The sequence below is a fragment of the Lepidochelys kempii genome, chromosome 6 (genome assembly GCF_965140285.1).
Source record: "Lepidochelys kempii isolate rLepKem1 chromosome 6, rLepKem1.hap1, whole genome shotgun sequence".
Lineage (NCBI taxonomy): Eukaryota > Metazoa > Chordata > Testudines > Cheloniidae > Lepidochelys > Lepidochelys kempii.
In genome coordinates, this window is record NC_136385.1 from 76,379,437 (window position 1) to 76,397,227 (window position 17,791).

Genomic DNA, 17,791 nt, shown 5'->3' on the forward strand with positions numbered 1-17,791 from the left:
AGAGCATGACAATCTTATAAAGACCGTCTTTACATTTTCTGTGAATGGAATCTGACTCACATAGAAACAGCTCTAGATGCAGAACTTTCCTTTTTTATTAATGGAAACAACTAATTCCAGTCAGACAAACTGATACCACTTACGAATTTGTACTCCATAAAACCCCTGGTGATTAGAAAAAGGCTGGAATTTTGATAAGCCAACAAAACTGTCTCAAGAGAATCAAGTCCAAATGCCTGAATAAATATTCTAATTCATTTGTAGCTGTTATTATAATACTGAAAAACTAATGTATTTTAAACATCTCTAAATATTACTTAAAATAGATTTTTCTATCCATAAAAATATTATAAAATCACAGCTATGTAGGATTGGAAGGGACCTCAAGAGCTCATTTAGTCCAGAGGTTCTCAAACTGTGGTCTGTGGACCACCAGTGGTCCGCGAGCTCCATTCAGGTGGTCTGTGGAGTTCCCTCTAAGGTGCACAACAGGGTGGCCACACACAAGAGAATGAAGGGCCACCTATCTAATTAGTGGAGCCACACAGACGTGGCTCCACTAATTAGGTGTCTGGACCCTGGAGAAGATGCACATGTAAGGTGAGGTGGCGGCCATGGGGGGGAATAGAGATTAGGTGGGAGGGGGCAGTGGGGTGAAAAGAGGGGGTGGGAGGGAATTTGGGATGTGTAGGGCTGCAGCGGCCACAGAAAGAGGCAACTTTCCCCAGCTCCAGGGCTGTGGCTGCCGGGGAGAGACAGCCCTCCTTCCCAGCCTCAGCTCTGTGGCTGCTTTGGCGGGGGAAAGAGGGCACATCCATCGCACTAGAAAGTTAAGACTACTGATATTAAAATATGAATTGTGTGCTTTTATTTGTAGAACAAAAAAAGTTAATTATTATTAAGTTTTTTTTATATAGTGCTTTTATCCAAAGAACTTTAAAATAGTTAGCTAATGGTACAAACAACATTTGGAAAGATCACTAAGTGGTCCGCCAAGACCCTCAGCAATTTTCAAGTGGTCCATGAAAAAAAAAGTTTGAGAACCACTGATCTAGTCCATTCCCCTATGCAAAGGCAGGAATAAAGTACACCTAGATCATCTGTGCGAGGTATTTGTCTGATCTGTTCTTATAAACCTTCAAGGACAGGGATCCCAGAACTTCCCTAGGTAATCTGTTCAAGTGCTTAACTACCCTGAAAGTTACAAAAGTTTCTCAAAGTATCTAACCTAAATCTCCCTGCTTGCAAACTAAGCCAATTACTACTTGTCCTACCCTCAATGGACATGGGAAACAATTGATCACCTTACTTATTTTTTAAACAACCTGTACGTATTTGAAGACTGATCTGGCCCTACATAGGCCTTCTCTTCCCTACACTAAACCTCCATTTTTTCAACCTTTCTTCATAAGTTAGTTTTTTCTAAAACTCTTATTTGTCACTCTAATGTGGACAATTCCCAGTTTGTTCCCATCTTTCCTAAAGTGTGGTGCCAAAACAGTACTCCAGCTGAAGCCTAAGTAGTGTTGAGTAGAGAAGAACAATTACCCTCTGTGTTTACATCTGACACTCCTGTTAATACATCACAAAATGACATTTGCCTTTTTTGCAGCAGCATCACACTGACTCTCATTCCACTTGTTTTCCAAATCCCTCAGATCTTTTTTCTGCAGTACTACTGTCTAGCGTTATTCCCCATTTTGTAGCTGTGCATTTGATTTTTCATTTCTAAGTGTAGTACTTTGCACTTGTCTTTACTGAATTTCATCTTTTTGATTTCATACCAACTCTCCAGTTTATCAAGATCATTTTGAATTCTAATTGTGTCCTCCAAAGTGTTCGCAACCCATTGCAAATTTTATAAACATATTTTCCACTCCATTATCCAAGTTATTAATGAAAATATTGAATAGTACCAGATCCAGGACAGACCCCTTGTGGAACACAACTTGATATGCCCTTCCGGTATGACAGTGAACCATTAAGAACTATTCTGAGTACAGTCTTTCAAACAGCTGTGCACTCACCTTATAATAATTTTATCTAGATCATGTTTTCCTAGTTCAGTTATGAGACTGACACTTGGGAATGTGTCAAAAGCTTTACAGAAGTCAAAATACATCACATCTACTGCTTTCCCCTTTCCCACTAGACTGGTTACCTTGTCAAAGGAGGAAATTAGATTGGTTTGGCATGATTTGTTCTTGACAAATCCATGTTGGCTATTACTTACCAGCTTTTTATCCTTTAGCTTTGAATAAATTGATAATTTAAAATTTATTCAAATATGTTTCCGGATATCAAAGTTAGGCTGATTGATCTATAACACCCTAGCACTGGTGCTGGAACTTGGGGTGCTGAGGTTGCTGCTGCACCCCCTGGAGCTTAAAGTAGTAATAACAACTCAAATACATGGTTTCTGCCTTCAACACCCACACTATAAAAATTGTTCCAGTACCACTACACCCTAGCTCCTTCTTTCCTCCGTTTTGAATATTGGTACTATGTTTGCTCTTCTCCAGTCCTTAGGGACCACACCTGTTCTCCATGAGTTCTTGAAAATAATTACTGAAAGTGAAGATACTGCTTCAGCTAGTAACCTTGGGTGAATTTCATCAGGCCCCATCTACATGAATACATCTAACTTATCCAAATATTGTTTAACCTATCCATTCCCTATTCTGTCATGAGAGCCTTCCCTCTTGTTAATATTAACTGTGTTAAGCTTCTGGTCACAATTAATCTTTTTAGTGAAGACTGAAGCAATAAAAAGCATTAAACATGTCTCTCTGTCTCATCTGTTCTTTTGCTCTCCTTCCCCATTAAGTACAGAACTTATACTTTCCTTCATCTTTCTCTTGCTTAGAATGTATTGAAGAACCTCTTTTTATTGCCTTTTATGTCCCCTGTAGTTGTAACTCATTTTCATTACTTTATAATAATCTCAGAGCCTACCAATGTTAGAATTACGTAGTGTATCCCCTTCCATAAAACTGGGATTTCTCTGCAGTATAAAGCTCTTGTTTCTAACCCTCAGGGGTTGGCAAGCTATCAGACCTTAAACTTATCATTGGTCCAAGACTTAACATAAGCCACCTTGGGCCTCTTGTGTAATTTTTTTTTGGGGGGAGGGAATAAATAACTTCTTTGTATCAGTGTGATTTCATTAATAATGACACTTGTTTGAAGATGCTCAGAAGAATGAAATATTAGACTAAATACAAATGGACATGGATTAGTAGACAGCGACCAGGTGAGGCAGTCAAAGGTGCATGCTAACAGCAATGTAGCATATGATTTTACAATTTACTACATATACCCACAGCAAATACGTACACACAAATCCTAGTATTAATGCCTCTGGAAGACAAACATTTTGTTTTCCTATTAATGCTAGTTATAGGATATGCTGAAACAATCTAATAATCCCCCCTCACCTCTTCTTTGAACAAATTTTGTCTGTTTTTGAGTGAGCGAAGTTTGTTTTGCTTATCTTCATGTTCTAGTTCTTCTTCTGGAGGCTGGAAATAAGTAATCAGGTCTTGCAGGGTCTCAAGTACCTCCTCAATAGGCAGGGCGATGGGTGCTGCTGTTCTGTTGTTTCCACTAAGAATCGAGAAAGAAAGATTGACAGTAGTAACTTCTCTATACAATTTACGTTACAATATTAATATAGCAACCTATTGGCCTTTTGATATCTAAAGCAGTTCCTTTTATACATATGACTAGGAATGGCTAAAAATAAAATACTTGCTACGTGTGCCCCAAGTGTAACATTAGGCAGCAATTAACCTGAATTGCCAGTAACTCATACAACAGTTTATTGGATATTCCGTGAACAAACAAGCCTGACTGAAGCTGGATCATGATATTCAGAGAAGTCCTATGGCCTGGTTTATACAGGAGGTCAGAGTAAATGATCACAGTGATCCTTTCTAGCCTTAAAATCTATGAATGTTAGCTCCTACATATGTGTAACATGAAGGGGAAAAAAATGAAAAAGAGAAGAGAGAAAGCAAGTAAACAAGATGATAAGGGAAAGCAACAAGATAAAGAAAACTGCTATTTCTTAATTTTGTAATGGATTCTCTAATAGAGATTGCTCCCATTAAATGTCAATTGGAATGTAACAAATAGATCAATAGTGGTACAAGGATAGCCTCATATTGCCATACAGTTTCATATTTTTGCAAAAAAAAAGAAGAAAGACGTATCTTTCTAAGAGTGTGGAGAAGGGATCAAGTTAACATGATGTTATGGGGGGGGGGGTTAGGAGCTAGAAGAAGGAAAGATAAGTCAAAAACACTGCCACTCAGTCTCTCCTCACTCAAATTTGAGTATTCACATTTTCCAAGCAGAGGATTGTTTCAATTACCATCAGACAAATACAACGATAAAGCATAGTACTTCCACAGTAGAACTGATTGGAAAGAAAATCCCCCTTCACAGAAAATTTTAATGAAAATGCAAACCATTTCTTTTTCAGCAAAATTGACAGAAAAGCACACATACACTCTCCATGACAACATTCAGTTAATAGGAAAACCCCCCAATTTTCTATCAAACAGTTTTGATAGAAAATTGTTGATCAGAACTACTCCACACATCATATAGCAGCTGTGGCTATTTTTACAACATCTCTTAGAAAAAGAGGAGCAGGAGAAAGAGACAGCAGTATTTTCAGTAATGTTGTTTAGGTCAAAGAGATTGATATTTTTCAGCTCTATTACTATGATTTCCCCCCTCCTTTTGCTGTACAGTTCCCTTGTATCACTAAATATACTGAAGAAGGAACAAATGAAATATGTTCTTCCAAATGAGCTTTGGTTATTGTCAGAGATGGGCCTGAATAAAAATCCAATAACTTAACATGCCCCAAGCTGAGGAAAGTTCAGATCCAGATATAGATCCAAACGTGAAAGCTTTGAGGCCATCTCTAGTAATGTTTGTGTTCTCAATTTCCATCTTTGCATTACTTCTCTATGCTACCTCCAGATTTTTCAAAATTGCACACCAAGATTCTTAATTTCACTCTTTTCTTACACATTTTCCCAAAGTCATTAGAAATTAATGCACACAGAATCCAAACTTCCCTTTCACCCTAGAAATCACCTTGCCAGAACACAAGACACAGATCTAGATCAGCACAAGGAAGATTGTATTTTCACTTCCTTTAAGATACACATGTTGCTGAATATTAAAGCATGTTATTCTGGAAGGTTGGTAATACAACAACCAATTTACTCAAAGGAGGGAAAAAAAACAAGAGAAAAAGCAGAAGTAGCATACTGGATTCACAATGCAACACACCAAAAATATGCCTCATGATTTAAAACACGTTTTCAGCTACAACATATATCTAAATATTATAGTAATTTCTATCTTCCAAAAGGGTAAATTTATCTATGCACATATTTTGCTTCTGTATCTGAACTCCAAACTATGACTGGAACAGACAGTTCAGAATTATTCCATTTAAAGTCTCAACCTTTATTAGGCAACTAAAGTCTTATAATACTAATCTAACTTGCAAAAAGAAAAGGAGTACTTGTGGCACCTTAGAGACTAACCAATTTATTTGAGCATAAGCTTTTGTGAGCTATGCTCAAATAAACTGGTTAGTCTCTAAGGTGCCACAAGTACTCCTTTTCTTTTTGCGAATACAGACTAACACGGCTGCTACTCTGAAACTAATCTAACTTGATAACTGACAGCAATGATTCTAAACAATACTGTAGACCATAGTACACAAGTTGGCTACACCGCAGTTGATCAAATCTTTTTTGGCACCATATACTTTTTTTAAAAAACCCAATCCAAGACAGCTGAAAAACTTAGGCTAAGTATTCATTTGCATGAATAATGTAAAAGTAAGCTAAATGTTTTTCATTGAGAAAAGTATCTACTTTGTAGATACAGTTGATTAAATACTGGCTTAAATAGTTACCTCTGATATAGCAAAATTGGACAATGTGACAAATCTGACATCTACTCTGGCTGAATTTGACAGTTTTGTTCACTGAGGTCCAAGATTTTTATTTAATTTTTTTTGTGAAGTGGGGACCCTGTCTGCAATCTACAATTTAGATGCTTGGTCTTCATGACTGGTAAAATCTAGCATAAGGGAATTTTGTTCTAACATTGGCTGAGATTAATATCTCTTTGGGAAAGGAAAATATTACCTTCTCTCACATGCGTGGTACAGCAGTTAGGCCAACTACTGCCCTGTTTTTAACCACCCTTCATGAAGAAAGTTATGGAGAAGGTTGTGATAGGAATATTCTGGTGTTATGTGGAGATCTCCAATTTCCTTGACTGCTTTCACATGGGTTTTCAATCCAGTTACAGTGCACAGACAACGTTTAATCTCCTCAGTTGCTGCTCTCCTCCTATCAATGGACAGAAGTCAAATGTCCAAGCGGACTTGCTTAAAACTGTCGTCAACCACTGATGCCACAGTGTTTTGTAGACTTTTCTAAGGTTATGACAAGGTTAGATGGGGGCAACACTTTACTGGTTTCATTCTTTCTCTCAGAGAGAATCAAATGGTAGTGATGGCTCATCTACCAGAGGGAAATTGTCATGTCCTAGTGTCTAGACAAGATCAGAACACAGATGAGACTCGATCCTAAAATGGAGGGATGCTGGCTGGGTAGGAGAAGCATCTTGATACCATGATAGAGATGGTGTTAACACTATTACTTTGTTACCAATACATTAGGTTTTGTTAGTTAGTTGCATAGTTTGGGGATGAATGTGGATCCCTGTTCATTCCTCAATTTACAACTAATATTGGATTAGCCTGATGTGTTCCCCCCACGCTATTTCCTGTTGGTTAAATTACTACACATGCTTCTCTCTGAAGCAGACATAAATACAATTATCAACAAATATTTGAGATACCACGGCCAAAATGATGTGTACATAGTAGACACTTGAAGAAAAAATGGTTACCTACCTTTTTGTAACTGTTGTTCTTCAAAATGTGTTGCTCATGTCCATTCCATTCTAGGTGTGTGCATTCCTACGTGCACAGTCGTTGGAGATTTTTGCCTTAGCGGTATCTGTAGGGTCGGCTGTGGTGCCCTCTTAAGTGCCGTGCTCATGCGCTTGTATATTAGGCACCACCAGCCCTATACCCTCTTAGTTCCTTCTTGCCAGCAACTCCAACAGAGCAGCAGGAGGGCAGATAATGGAATGGACATGAGCAACACATCTTGAAGAACAAGTTACAAAAAGGTAGGTGACCATTTTTTCCTCAGAGTGCTTGCTCATGTTGATTCCATTATAGGTGATTCACAAGCGGTATTCTTGGAGGTGGGCTTGGAATTCTCGGTCTTCCAATATTGCTCTACCAAAGCCAGCATCATCCCGGGACTGCTGCGTAGTGCGTAATGGGACATGAACGTGTGGATGGATGACCAGATGGCTGCCCTGCAGATATGCTGGATCAGCACTTGGGCTAGGAAAGCTGCCAAAGAGGCTTGCACCCTGGTTGAATGGGCGGTTCCAATTGCTGGAGGGGGCACCTTTGCCTGATCATAGCAGCAGTGAATACAGGCAGTGATCCAAGAAAAAATTCTTTGAACAGACACTGGATGACCTTTCATTCTGTTGGCCAATGTGCCAAATAATTGTGTCGACTTGCGGAATGGCTTGGTCCTGTCAATGTAGAAGGCTAGCACCCTCCTGACATCTAGGGAATGCAACCTGTGCTACTCCTCCAATTTATGTGGCTTTGGAAAAAAGACAGGTACGTATACGTCCTGGCCCATATGAAACTGAGAGACCACCATGGGCAGGAACGCCGGGTGTGGCTGCAGCTGGACTTTGTTCTTGTAGAAGACCATATAGGGAAGTTCCAAGGTAAGTGCCATAATCTCAAAGACCCTGCAGGCAGATGTTATTGCAACCAAGAACACGATTTTCCGGGAAAGGAGGAGGAGGGAGCAGGAAGCGAGAGGCTTGAAGGGGGGACCCATGAGGTGCGACGGCACTAGATTCAGATCCCACAGAGGGATGGGGTGCCAGACTTGAGGGTAGAGATGTTCCAGGCCTTTGAGGAACCTGACCATCATGTCCTGAGTGAAAACCGACCCGCCCTGAAGCAGAAGATGGAAGGCTGAAATAGCAGCCAAGTGGACCTTAATAGATGAAAGGAACAGGCCTTGGAGCTTGAGATACAGAAGGTGGTCTAGGATTAACTACAGAGAGGCCTGCTTGGGCTGAATACCTTTATTTGAGGTCCAACATGTGAACTGCTTCCATTTGACCAGATAGGTCGCTATGGTGGGGGGCTTTCTACTGCTGAACAGGACCTGTTGGACATCAGCCGGGCACTCCTGCTCCTCCGTATTTAACCATGCAGCAGCCAAGTTGCCAGGTGCAGCACCGCCAGGTTCAGATGTGGAAGACTGTTGTGGTTTTGGGACAGCAGGTCTGGCCAGAGCTGTAGCTATAATGGAGCAGCCACCAAGAGGTCCTCCAGCAGTGTGTCGAACCAGTGCTGGCACAGCCAACCCGGTGCTATGAGGATAACCTTTGCCCCGTTCTGCTTGATCTTCATGAGGACTCTGAATTAACAGCACTGGAGGGAAGGTGTACAGAAGGCCCCTGACCATGGGAGCAGAAAAGCATGCAAAAGGGAGCCTCTGTCAATCTCCCAAAATGAGCAGAAAACATGGCATTTCCTATTCTGCCTGGACACGAATAGGTCCACCTGGGGAGTCCCCCACCTCTGGAGGATAATGCTGACCACTTCTGGATGGAGTGACCACTTGTGGCGAGACGAGACGGTCCTGCTGAGGTGATGTGCTAAAGCGTTCCTAGTCCCGAGGAGGTGTGTGGCTACGAGATGGACAGCGTGTTGAACAAAGAAGTCCAAGATCCTGAGGACTCCTTTGCAAAGAGTTGACAATCTGGCTCTGTCTTGCTCATTGATATAGAACACAGTCACTGTATTGTCCATCAGGACCTGGACCATCCTGCTCTTTATGTGAGGCAGGCAGGCTAGGCAGGCTTGGCAGGCCAAGCGTACCACTCTGAGCTCTGTGATGTTTATGCGTAGGGAGTGATCGTGACTTGACCAACAACCTTACGTGCTGAGATCAAGATGCCACCACATTTGATGCCAGGCCTTTTATTAGCCAGTCATTGAGGTATGGGCAAATTTGAACACCTCAACGCCGCAGGTAAGTGGCCACTAGTGCTATGCAGTTTGTGAACACTCTTGGGGCTGACGAGAGACTGAAGGGCAGTGCCATAAATTGGAAATGGCACAGGCCCAACACAAAAGGAGGAATCGTTGTGTCCTGGAAAAATGGAAATATGCGTCCTTCAAGTTGAGGGTGGCCTGGGAAACCATGTGGAACTTCAACTTTTTGAGGTGCTTGTTGAGGTGTCACAGGTCCAAGATGGGTCTGAGGCCTCCTTTCACTTTCAGGATTAGAAAATAACGGTAATAGACTCCTTTCCCCCTCATCTTGAGAGGGACCTCCTCTACTGCCCCCATTCTGAGGAGGTTGTGTACCTCCTGGATGAGGAGTTACTCATGAGAAGGGTTCCTGAAGAGGGACAGGGCAGGGGGGTGGAGGGAGAGTTGGCCAAGAACTGCAGGGTGTAGCCTGAAGATATTATGTCAAGCACCCAATGATCCCAGGTCAGCCACAACCAGGCTGACCGGAAGGGGTGCAGGCAGTTGAGGAAAGAGTAGGAAGGTGGATCCTGGGATGTGACTGGGGCACCATCCTCGAGTGTGCCCTCAAACTTCCTTGGTTCCTGGAAGGGCCAGGCTGAGCAGATGACCAGGAAGACAAAGGGTGTCATCATTTAAATCCCTTGTCTTTGTCCTTTTTCCTATAGGTGCTCAGCTGGGGAGTCCCCCAGGACCTGGACAGAGGAGGCACAGCTATATACAAAGGAGGTAACAATAGCGGTTAAGAACGGCTAACACTCTTGCAATTCAAGATGAGGCACTCTGACCAACCGTCTTAGGTGGTCAGAAGGAACTCAGAGGGCGTAGGGTCGGCAGCACCTAATATACCAGCACATGAGCATGGCACTCAAGAGGGCACCACAGCCAACTCTATGGATACTGCTAAGGCAAAAATCTCCGATGACTGTGCATGTGGGCATGCATATGCCTAGAATGGAACCTACATGAGCAAGCACTCGAAGAATGTCTGATGTTTTAGGATGCAGAATGTAGCCCCACCTACTTCATGGAGTTTGACCATTGGGAGCATAAAACACTTATTCTCCAAACTTTGTAAAGGGATGCAGTTCACTTCTGGATAGAATTCAAGGGGTTGATTTCTGAGCTACAAAGTCATAAGTGGTCTGAGTCCTAGCTATATAAGGGAATCACTCCTTCCCCACACTTAGCTGGGACAAACTCAGATCAGGAAAGATGGTTCTGTTAACACTCTAAATACGAGCATTTTGGGGACCAAGTTAAGGCATTTTTGGTGGAAAAGGCTTGACTCTGGAATTCAATTCTCTCATTGATCCAACAGAGCTGAGACTTTCCAGACATAGCGCACAGCTCATCCATTCTCTCAAGGCTCTGTTTCTTGGTGGGAGACAGTCTGCTGCATCTGGAAACAGCCTATTAAGGGCACATGATGGTAAACATTTTGAGAAAATTTAAAAATGTTTAAAAAAATATATATGATGGGGACATACTATCAGTAATCATGGGGCCAAATGAAATTTGGGAATCTGGAATTGGACCCAAATATGAACTTTCAGCACTCTATGGTGTTTGGATTCATTGTTCAAGTTTGGCTGATTGTAGAGACAGGCATTACTGGCAAAGCTAGGTCCCAGATCTAATTATAAATCTAAAAATAATTAAATTAAAACATTTCAGTATATTTGAAAATAACTACATAAAACCCACTATAGATAATGCTGTGCCATATACCTTATAAATTGGCTAAATAAGCTGGAAGTATTGCGAATGATTCGAGCAGCCTGGGATTCTTCATGTTGACACCTTTGTAATGTTAGACCATCATCCATATGTCCTTCTTGGTGTAATATAACCTATGAAATGTAAAAATAAAATCATGTTTGGAGAAAAATGTGCAATTGCAAATATAAAGCCTATAATTAGACAAATAACTTGCATTTGGCAGAAACAATATTTCAAATGTAATTTTAATACTTTGCACCTCTTGCTTCAATATTGTGCTAAAATCTCCTACCTAATTTTGAATTATATATATAGTATTTATATAATAGCTGAAATCCACTTTGTCCAGGCACTTCTAATACTGATAATTTGCCTATAACAATAATGAATAATGAATTCTTCAGTCTCTTCTAGCAAGTCCACTTAGAAAATGGGAAGAGAGATTATTAGTGAACCTTTGAGATTCTTTAAACTTCCTTTTAAAGATAACATAACAAAATGTCAATGTAAAAACAAAGATGCTTTCCTTTCTAAGCTCTACCTTGCAGGAAAAGGAGGACTGAATTTACTATTTTAAGAATCACCAGTCTACAGGACTCCTGCATGGAAAAACTACAAACAGGAAAACCAGTTAGAGTGACAAATATCTATAAGACATACTACCCAGCAAGAGGAATGATGTTTTGAAAGCATCAACATTTACCAAAAACTTCTCCTGATTCATCTAACCATTCTTACATTGACCTGGGTTCCTGATGGATCACCAAACTAAGTACAGTCAGTCCAGGCCTTTCTAGATGGGAGACCTCAAAGAAACACTTAGGAGCTTCAAGAAGTGGTACTGATGTTTTAGTAGGTCTTACCTCTGTCTTCAACTATTCCCCCACCGTAATAGCATAAGATGAGAGAACACCATGCTGACTTTTGAAGATGATGTAAAACCCAGGTTCATTTGGAGTCATTCAATTCCATGGCACTTTTGGCCAGAGTAGTATGATTTGCCCTGTTGCCCCATTTTTGCCCCAGTAATTACATTCAACCTATCTGAATACCCCTTTCATCTTAAGTGTGGCTGAAATGATTAATATCAGTTTGTTGAGTTTGTAAAGTGAGAAAGGATCCTTGAGGGTGTTAAATATATATTTAATGCCCCTGTAAACATAACCACTGATGGATGATCACAATGCGTCAGCCACTACTAGCTGTAAAACTAGCATCTGCTGAAATAATTTTGCTTTCAGATATTGAATACCTTGCTAAAAGAATGACACAGGGAGGTTACTTAATTCTTTTGGCACCTGTTCCATATCATTGGTGCCCAGCACAACATTTTCATTTTCTCATTCGCACAATGTGTTCCAACTGTACAGTCTACCATAACAAGCTCTAAGAATAAGTTGGGGAAATGCTGTAGATAAACTATGTTATTACTAACTCCATTATTCTAAACAAAATGTCCATGGACTTTGAAAAAAATAGGTGGTCATGTGCCTCCGACTAAGGAAATCACTTCAACGCATCTCTCCCTTATAATGGAAGGTCAAGAGTGAGATAGTCTACAATTTTTGGGAATTAAAGAGAATGCCTCAGTACAAGGATTGCCCTTTCTTTTCATCAGCTCAGATCTGAGTATCCCAGTCTCGATTTTAAGCGATATCAGTATTATCTGGATACCTACCTCTTCACTACACACTTCAGTTACTTTCTAGTAAACTGAATCATAAAAGGGGAATACTTCCTACAAGCATTATAAGAAGTTTATAGAACTGCTCCATGAAATTAAAATGCCAACAGATGTCCTGATCTGTGAACTAAGTAAATCTTGTCCTAATCTGTGCCTGTGTTTCTCCAGCAGGGAGGATGCAATGCAAAAAGAAAGCACCAGAGATAGATGCTGCATGTTCTATCTGTCATATTCTTTTCTCTCCCATTTTATGTGCGTTTTCTTCATTTTGTATTAAAGGAAACAACAAGGGCAAAAACAGCTCAACAGCATCTAAACTATCTTCCTCCAGCACAAAAAAAGAAAACCACAACAGTATCTTTAATATCATCTAAAAAAACCCTGTCAAGTAGGCAGGGTCCCCCGTTTAAAAACCAAAAAAACCCACTTCTATAGAACTAAAGTGAAAGGGAATAAGGGAAATTGTTAAAATGAAAGCCTTACTTGTGTTTTTCAGTGTTAAATGTTTAACTGCTTAATGCTGTAACAGTAAAGGTTTTCTTAACACCTTATCCCTAATTGGGCCTGAAAAATCCTCCTTCCTTATCAGCATGATAAATGTGATTCCCAGGATGAGATGCTTTGGTCTTAGACTCCCTTCTAGGTGTAGGGGAAGAGACACACAACAACGTGTAGTACTGAAAAAGTAATACAATTTCCCAAATCTTCTACATGTTGTACTTAGCAAGTAGTTAAGAAGGAAAATATAAAGTTTGCAGTAAGTCTGCCCATTTCATCTAACAAAAATAAATAAAATTTTAAATTATGAGGGTATTTCCTTTTTATCTTGAAATCTGCTTAAGTAAAGAGAATTAAATATTTAGAAAGCTAGAGGTTTTCTCCGTAAGGTGAGTTATCTATTAAGAGGTTTGATTTGTTTCATTTGTTCAGTAAGACTGTTTTCAAATTCTTTCTTGTAGCTGTATGGTTTTCCTAACTGAGACCAATTGAATATCATGGGTGCCTTAATACTAGAGGTTGACTAAACCCTATATTTGGGAGCCTTAATATTATAAATTGACTAAATCCCATATTTGGGCAATCATAGTGACCATTAGGGCTCAGTTCTGCAAGTTGCTGAGCACTCCAGGAACTGATGAATATATATAACTCCACGTGGCAGGGTGCTACTAGAGAGGCTTAATCAGTTCCTTGGGGGATTGGATTGGGGCTGTGCAGATAGCCTGATGCTTGCCTGGTAAGGGACCGCACCTGCCAGCCTCGTAAGCAGGAGCTAAAAGGCTGGAAGTGAGGTGGGGGGGTTGTCTTTATTCAGGCCTAATTTGATGGTGTCAAATTCCAATCTGCAGAACTGGAATTAATTTGCAAACTTGACACCATCAAATTACGCCTGAATAAAGACTGGGAATAGCTGAGTCACCACAAAAAATAATTTTCCCTCTGTTGATACTCACACCTTCTTGTCAACTACTGGGAATGGGCCACATCCACTTGATTAAATTGGCCTCATTAGCACTGACCCCCCCGCCCAGACATTTGGTAAGGCAAATCCCATCTTTTCATGTGCTGTATGTTTATACCTGCTTACTGTATTTTCCACTCCATGCATCTGATGAAGTGAGTTATATCCCACAAAAGCTTATGCCCAAATAAATTTGTTAGTCTCTAAGGTGCCACAAGGACTCCTTGTTGTATTTACTGATACAGACTAACATGGCTACCCTCTGAAACCTGTATATAGTGGGAACTGGTGCTGCGGACTTGCTCACAAATAAAGAGCATGGGTGTTGCACCAGCCTGAAGTGTCCCTGAGTCTCTGAGAAGAGGGGGAGAAGGGCCAAACTGGAGGGTCATGGCGTGCGCCACGTTACTCTCCTTCTATGTTCAATGGGGGTTTAAGGCACTCAACACCTCAACATTGTCAGGATGAAAGGCAATAGGACCCAATTGATCTCTTACACCTTTAATTTCTATGATTTTAGCTTATACTTTTATTTTTTTAAACGCTTACCTTTCTTTTCAAGGGTCCTAAACGTGGTGCTTTACCATCCTGTGCTTGATAAGTCAGCCACAATGCACTGGTTACATGCTGGACAAAACAAATGGAATCACCATACTTTATTTCGGCGACTCCCATGCCTTCTATGTCCCGTTTATGAACAGTTTCCAGTTTTTCCTTTAGTTTAAAAAAATATAAAACAAACAATAAAATGCAAAAGTATTAGTTTAATCTCAATAGGTCAAAGGCAAACATTATACTCAGTAATGCTGAATAAAGCCTATACTAACAACTTTGCTAACAGATGAAGCTAAACGTACACCTTTACATAATTTATTCCTTGATCTAACCAAATCAATAAATTACATTCTAGCCTCAGAAAAAATGCTTATTTTAAATCTTCTTTCATTGTTATAACCATTTTTCAGCACAACAACCAATTAAATAAATAAGCCCAATAAGTTCAACTTTTGTGAGGATTTACTCAAAGCTAGCATTACATGTATATTAACCCTCTCCCCCCAAAAACAGAAAACAATTCTAGTTCACTTTTTATTCACAGTTAATAAAGCAACATCCCATCTGCTCTGCAGCAGACACTGGTTTCTGAATTGTTCCTCTGTACATGACTAGAAATTCTGTGGCAGCTTCACATAAAAAAAAGCTAAGAATTTTATTGAATTAAATATGAAAATAAATATAAATAAATTTGAGTGTGATTTATTTTTATATTAAAGTTCAATTAATTTTCAATGTGATTTTTGAATTTACAAATTGTATATGTAGAGAAAGTTGCTTGGGATTGTGGGATAAACAAATTAGCTGGTTATTTCCTCTATAATGATCAGCAATTAATTAGTTAATAATGACAAATTTAGAGTTAGCACCCATGTGAGATTAATGGGAATTATTCACATCTCTCCAACTGTTGTATAGTGCTTTTTGGAAACTCAGGCTACCATTAGACCACTTTACATTCAGTTCACAACTGGAAGATTTTCTTCCCACTGAAGCAAATACTGAAAAATGATCCCTCACTCTCACAGATCTTGGGAGACAGACCAGTCCTCGCTTATAGACAGCCCCCCAACCTGAAGCAAATGCTCACCAGCAACCACACACCACACAACAGAACCACTAACCCAGGAACCTATCCCTGCAACAAAGCCCAGTGCCAACTCTGTCCACATATTTATTCAAGTGACACCATCATCGGACCTTATCACATTAGCCACGCCATCAGGGACTCATTCACCTGCACATCTACCAATGTGATATATGTCATCATGTGCCAGCAATGACCCTCTGCCATGTACACTGGCCAAACCGGACAGTCTCTACGCAAAAGAATAAATGGACATAAATCTGACATCAGGAATCATAACATTCAAAAACCGGTAGGAGAACACTTCAACTTCTCTGGCCACTCAGTAAAAGACTTAAGGGTGGCAATTTTGCAACAGAAAAGCTTCAAAACCAGTCTCCAACGAGAAACTGCTAAGCTTGAATTAATATGCAAAGTAGATACCATTAACTTGGGTTTGAATAGAGACTGGGAGTGGCTGGGTCATTACACATATTGAATCTATTTCTGTAAGTTAAGTATCCTCACACCTTCTTGTCACCTGTCTAAATGGGCCATCTTGATTATCACTACAAAAGATTTTTTCTCCTGCTGATAATAGCTCATCTTAACTAATTAGCCTCTCACAGTTTGTATGGCAACTTCCAGTTTATCTGTATGTATATATATATCTTCTTACTATATGTTCCATCCTATGCATCCGATGAAGTGGGCTGTAGCCCACAAAAGCTTATGCTCTAATAAATTTGTTAGTCTCTAAGGTGCCACAAGTACTCCTGTTCTTTTTAAGGGTTTTTTTGTTTGTTTGTTTGTTTGTTTTTTAAATGAATGTTTCAGTGCCAGTGTACAATTCTGGAGCAAGAAGTGGATTCTGTAGCAAATTCTATGACTGCAAAACTAACAGGACCCGGACAGTAAATCAAATAAGGAAACAGAACATTTGGAATTTATTATTTTAGTATGGGCTTTTCTACATGGCAATTTAAGGTACAGCAAGCCAGGTTATGAATGTACAGAGCAGCAACATGCTGCACACTAAGTGGTTGTGTGGACTCTCTTGTTGTTCGCTAAAAATTTGAAACAGTAGTATGTCAAAAGTTCAATACAGAACTTTTAGTGAGCAGTAGCAGGGTCCACACAGCAACTTAGTGCATGGCAAGTCAGGGTGTGAATGTTCAATGCACTAGCCTGCTGCGCACTAAGTTGCTGAGTAGATAAGCCCTATGATTCCAAATATTTCAGTGCATTGTAAAAAACAGGTATAGCTACTATGTATCTAAATAAGTACTATAGTAGAAATCTATACTCTCTGTATAATATCATTTAACGGTATTATATTTATATGCATTTTGCTTATTTTATTATTATTTTGTAAATGTTTTAACATTTATTATGGAGGAATATTAACAACTTTCCTCTAGTTACAGACAACATTTATAGTTAAGTGGTTGATTCAATGTCATGGTGGAAGCCCAATGTGGAAAGAGGGAGTTCTGAAAGTTCAACAGCCCAAACATACAAGGGACTTCAATAATCAGTTGTTGCATTGACCCGATCCATATATATGGTACACGCACTAAGGAAAGAGAGTTATGAAGAGACTGATGGCATGAATTAAGAAAACTGCTGTTGTGACTATAGACTGAGCTTATTTATCAACACGATTTATGCTCTGGTTCTTAAAATAGATTTTTTTTTACACTTGGACTAAACAGATTTAAGATTAAATGTTCAAGTTGCTGATGTCATCTGTAAGATTGCCTCCCACTCTTACTGCATTTCACTCTTTATCAAAAAAGTATTAATACTGCTGTAAATGCAATTGTAGCAAAGCAGATCACATTGCCGTAGATAGATTAAGCCAGCAGTTCCATCATGCCACATATTCAGATCTAGAGGCAGAGAGCATGTATTTCAAAAATCATATTTAGACTCATTGGTACATGAGTACTAGGTTAATTGTAAACAATTTTTCATCAATATTTATTTATTTATTTATTTGAGGACCTCCCCCAAAACATATCACAAAATATCGATCTGATTTCTGGTGTCAGGCAAAATGGATCCTATGGATCTAACTCAGTAAGAGTGGGAGGCAATCTTGCAGAT

At 39.7% G+C, this 17,791-nt stretch overlaps 1 protein-coding gene across 12 annotated transcripts in view; it reads right to left on the reverse strand.

Annotated features, from left to right (window-relative positions):
• Window positions 1-17,791, reverse strand: part of RYR3 (ryanodine receptor 3) — a 581,512-nt gene that overhangs the window by 390,064 nt on the left and 173,657 nt on the right. For all 12 annotated transcript variants that reach the window (XR_012159473.2, XM_073348839.2, XM_073348831.2 and 9 more), the window contains 3 exons: window positions 14,611-14,775; window positions 10,925-11,046; window positions 3,438-3,606 (listed from right to left, as the gene is read on the reverse strand). Coding sequence is in view for 11 of the 12 variants with exons in the window: in XM_073348839.2 (XP_073204940.1) it covers window positions 3,438-3,606; window positions 10,925-11,046; window positions 14,611-14,775 (456 nt within the window). In the remaining variant the exon portion in view is untranslated. The remainder of the gene's footprint in view (window positions 1-3,437; window positions 3,607-10,924; window positions 11,047-14,610; window positions 14,776-17,791) is intronic.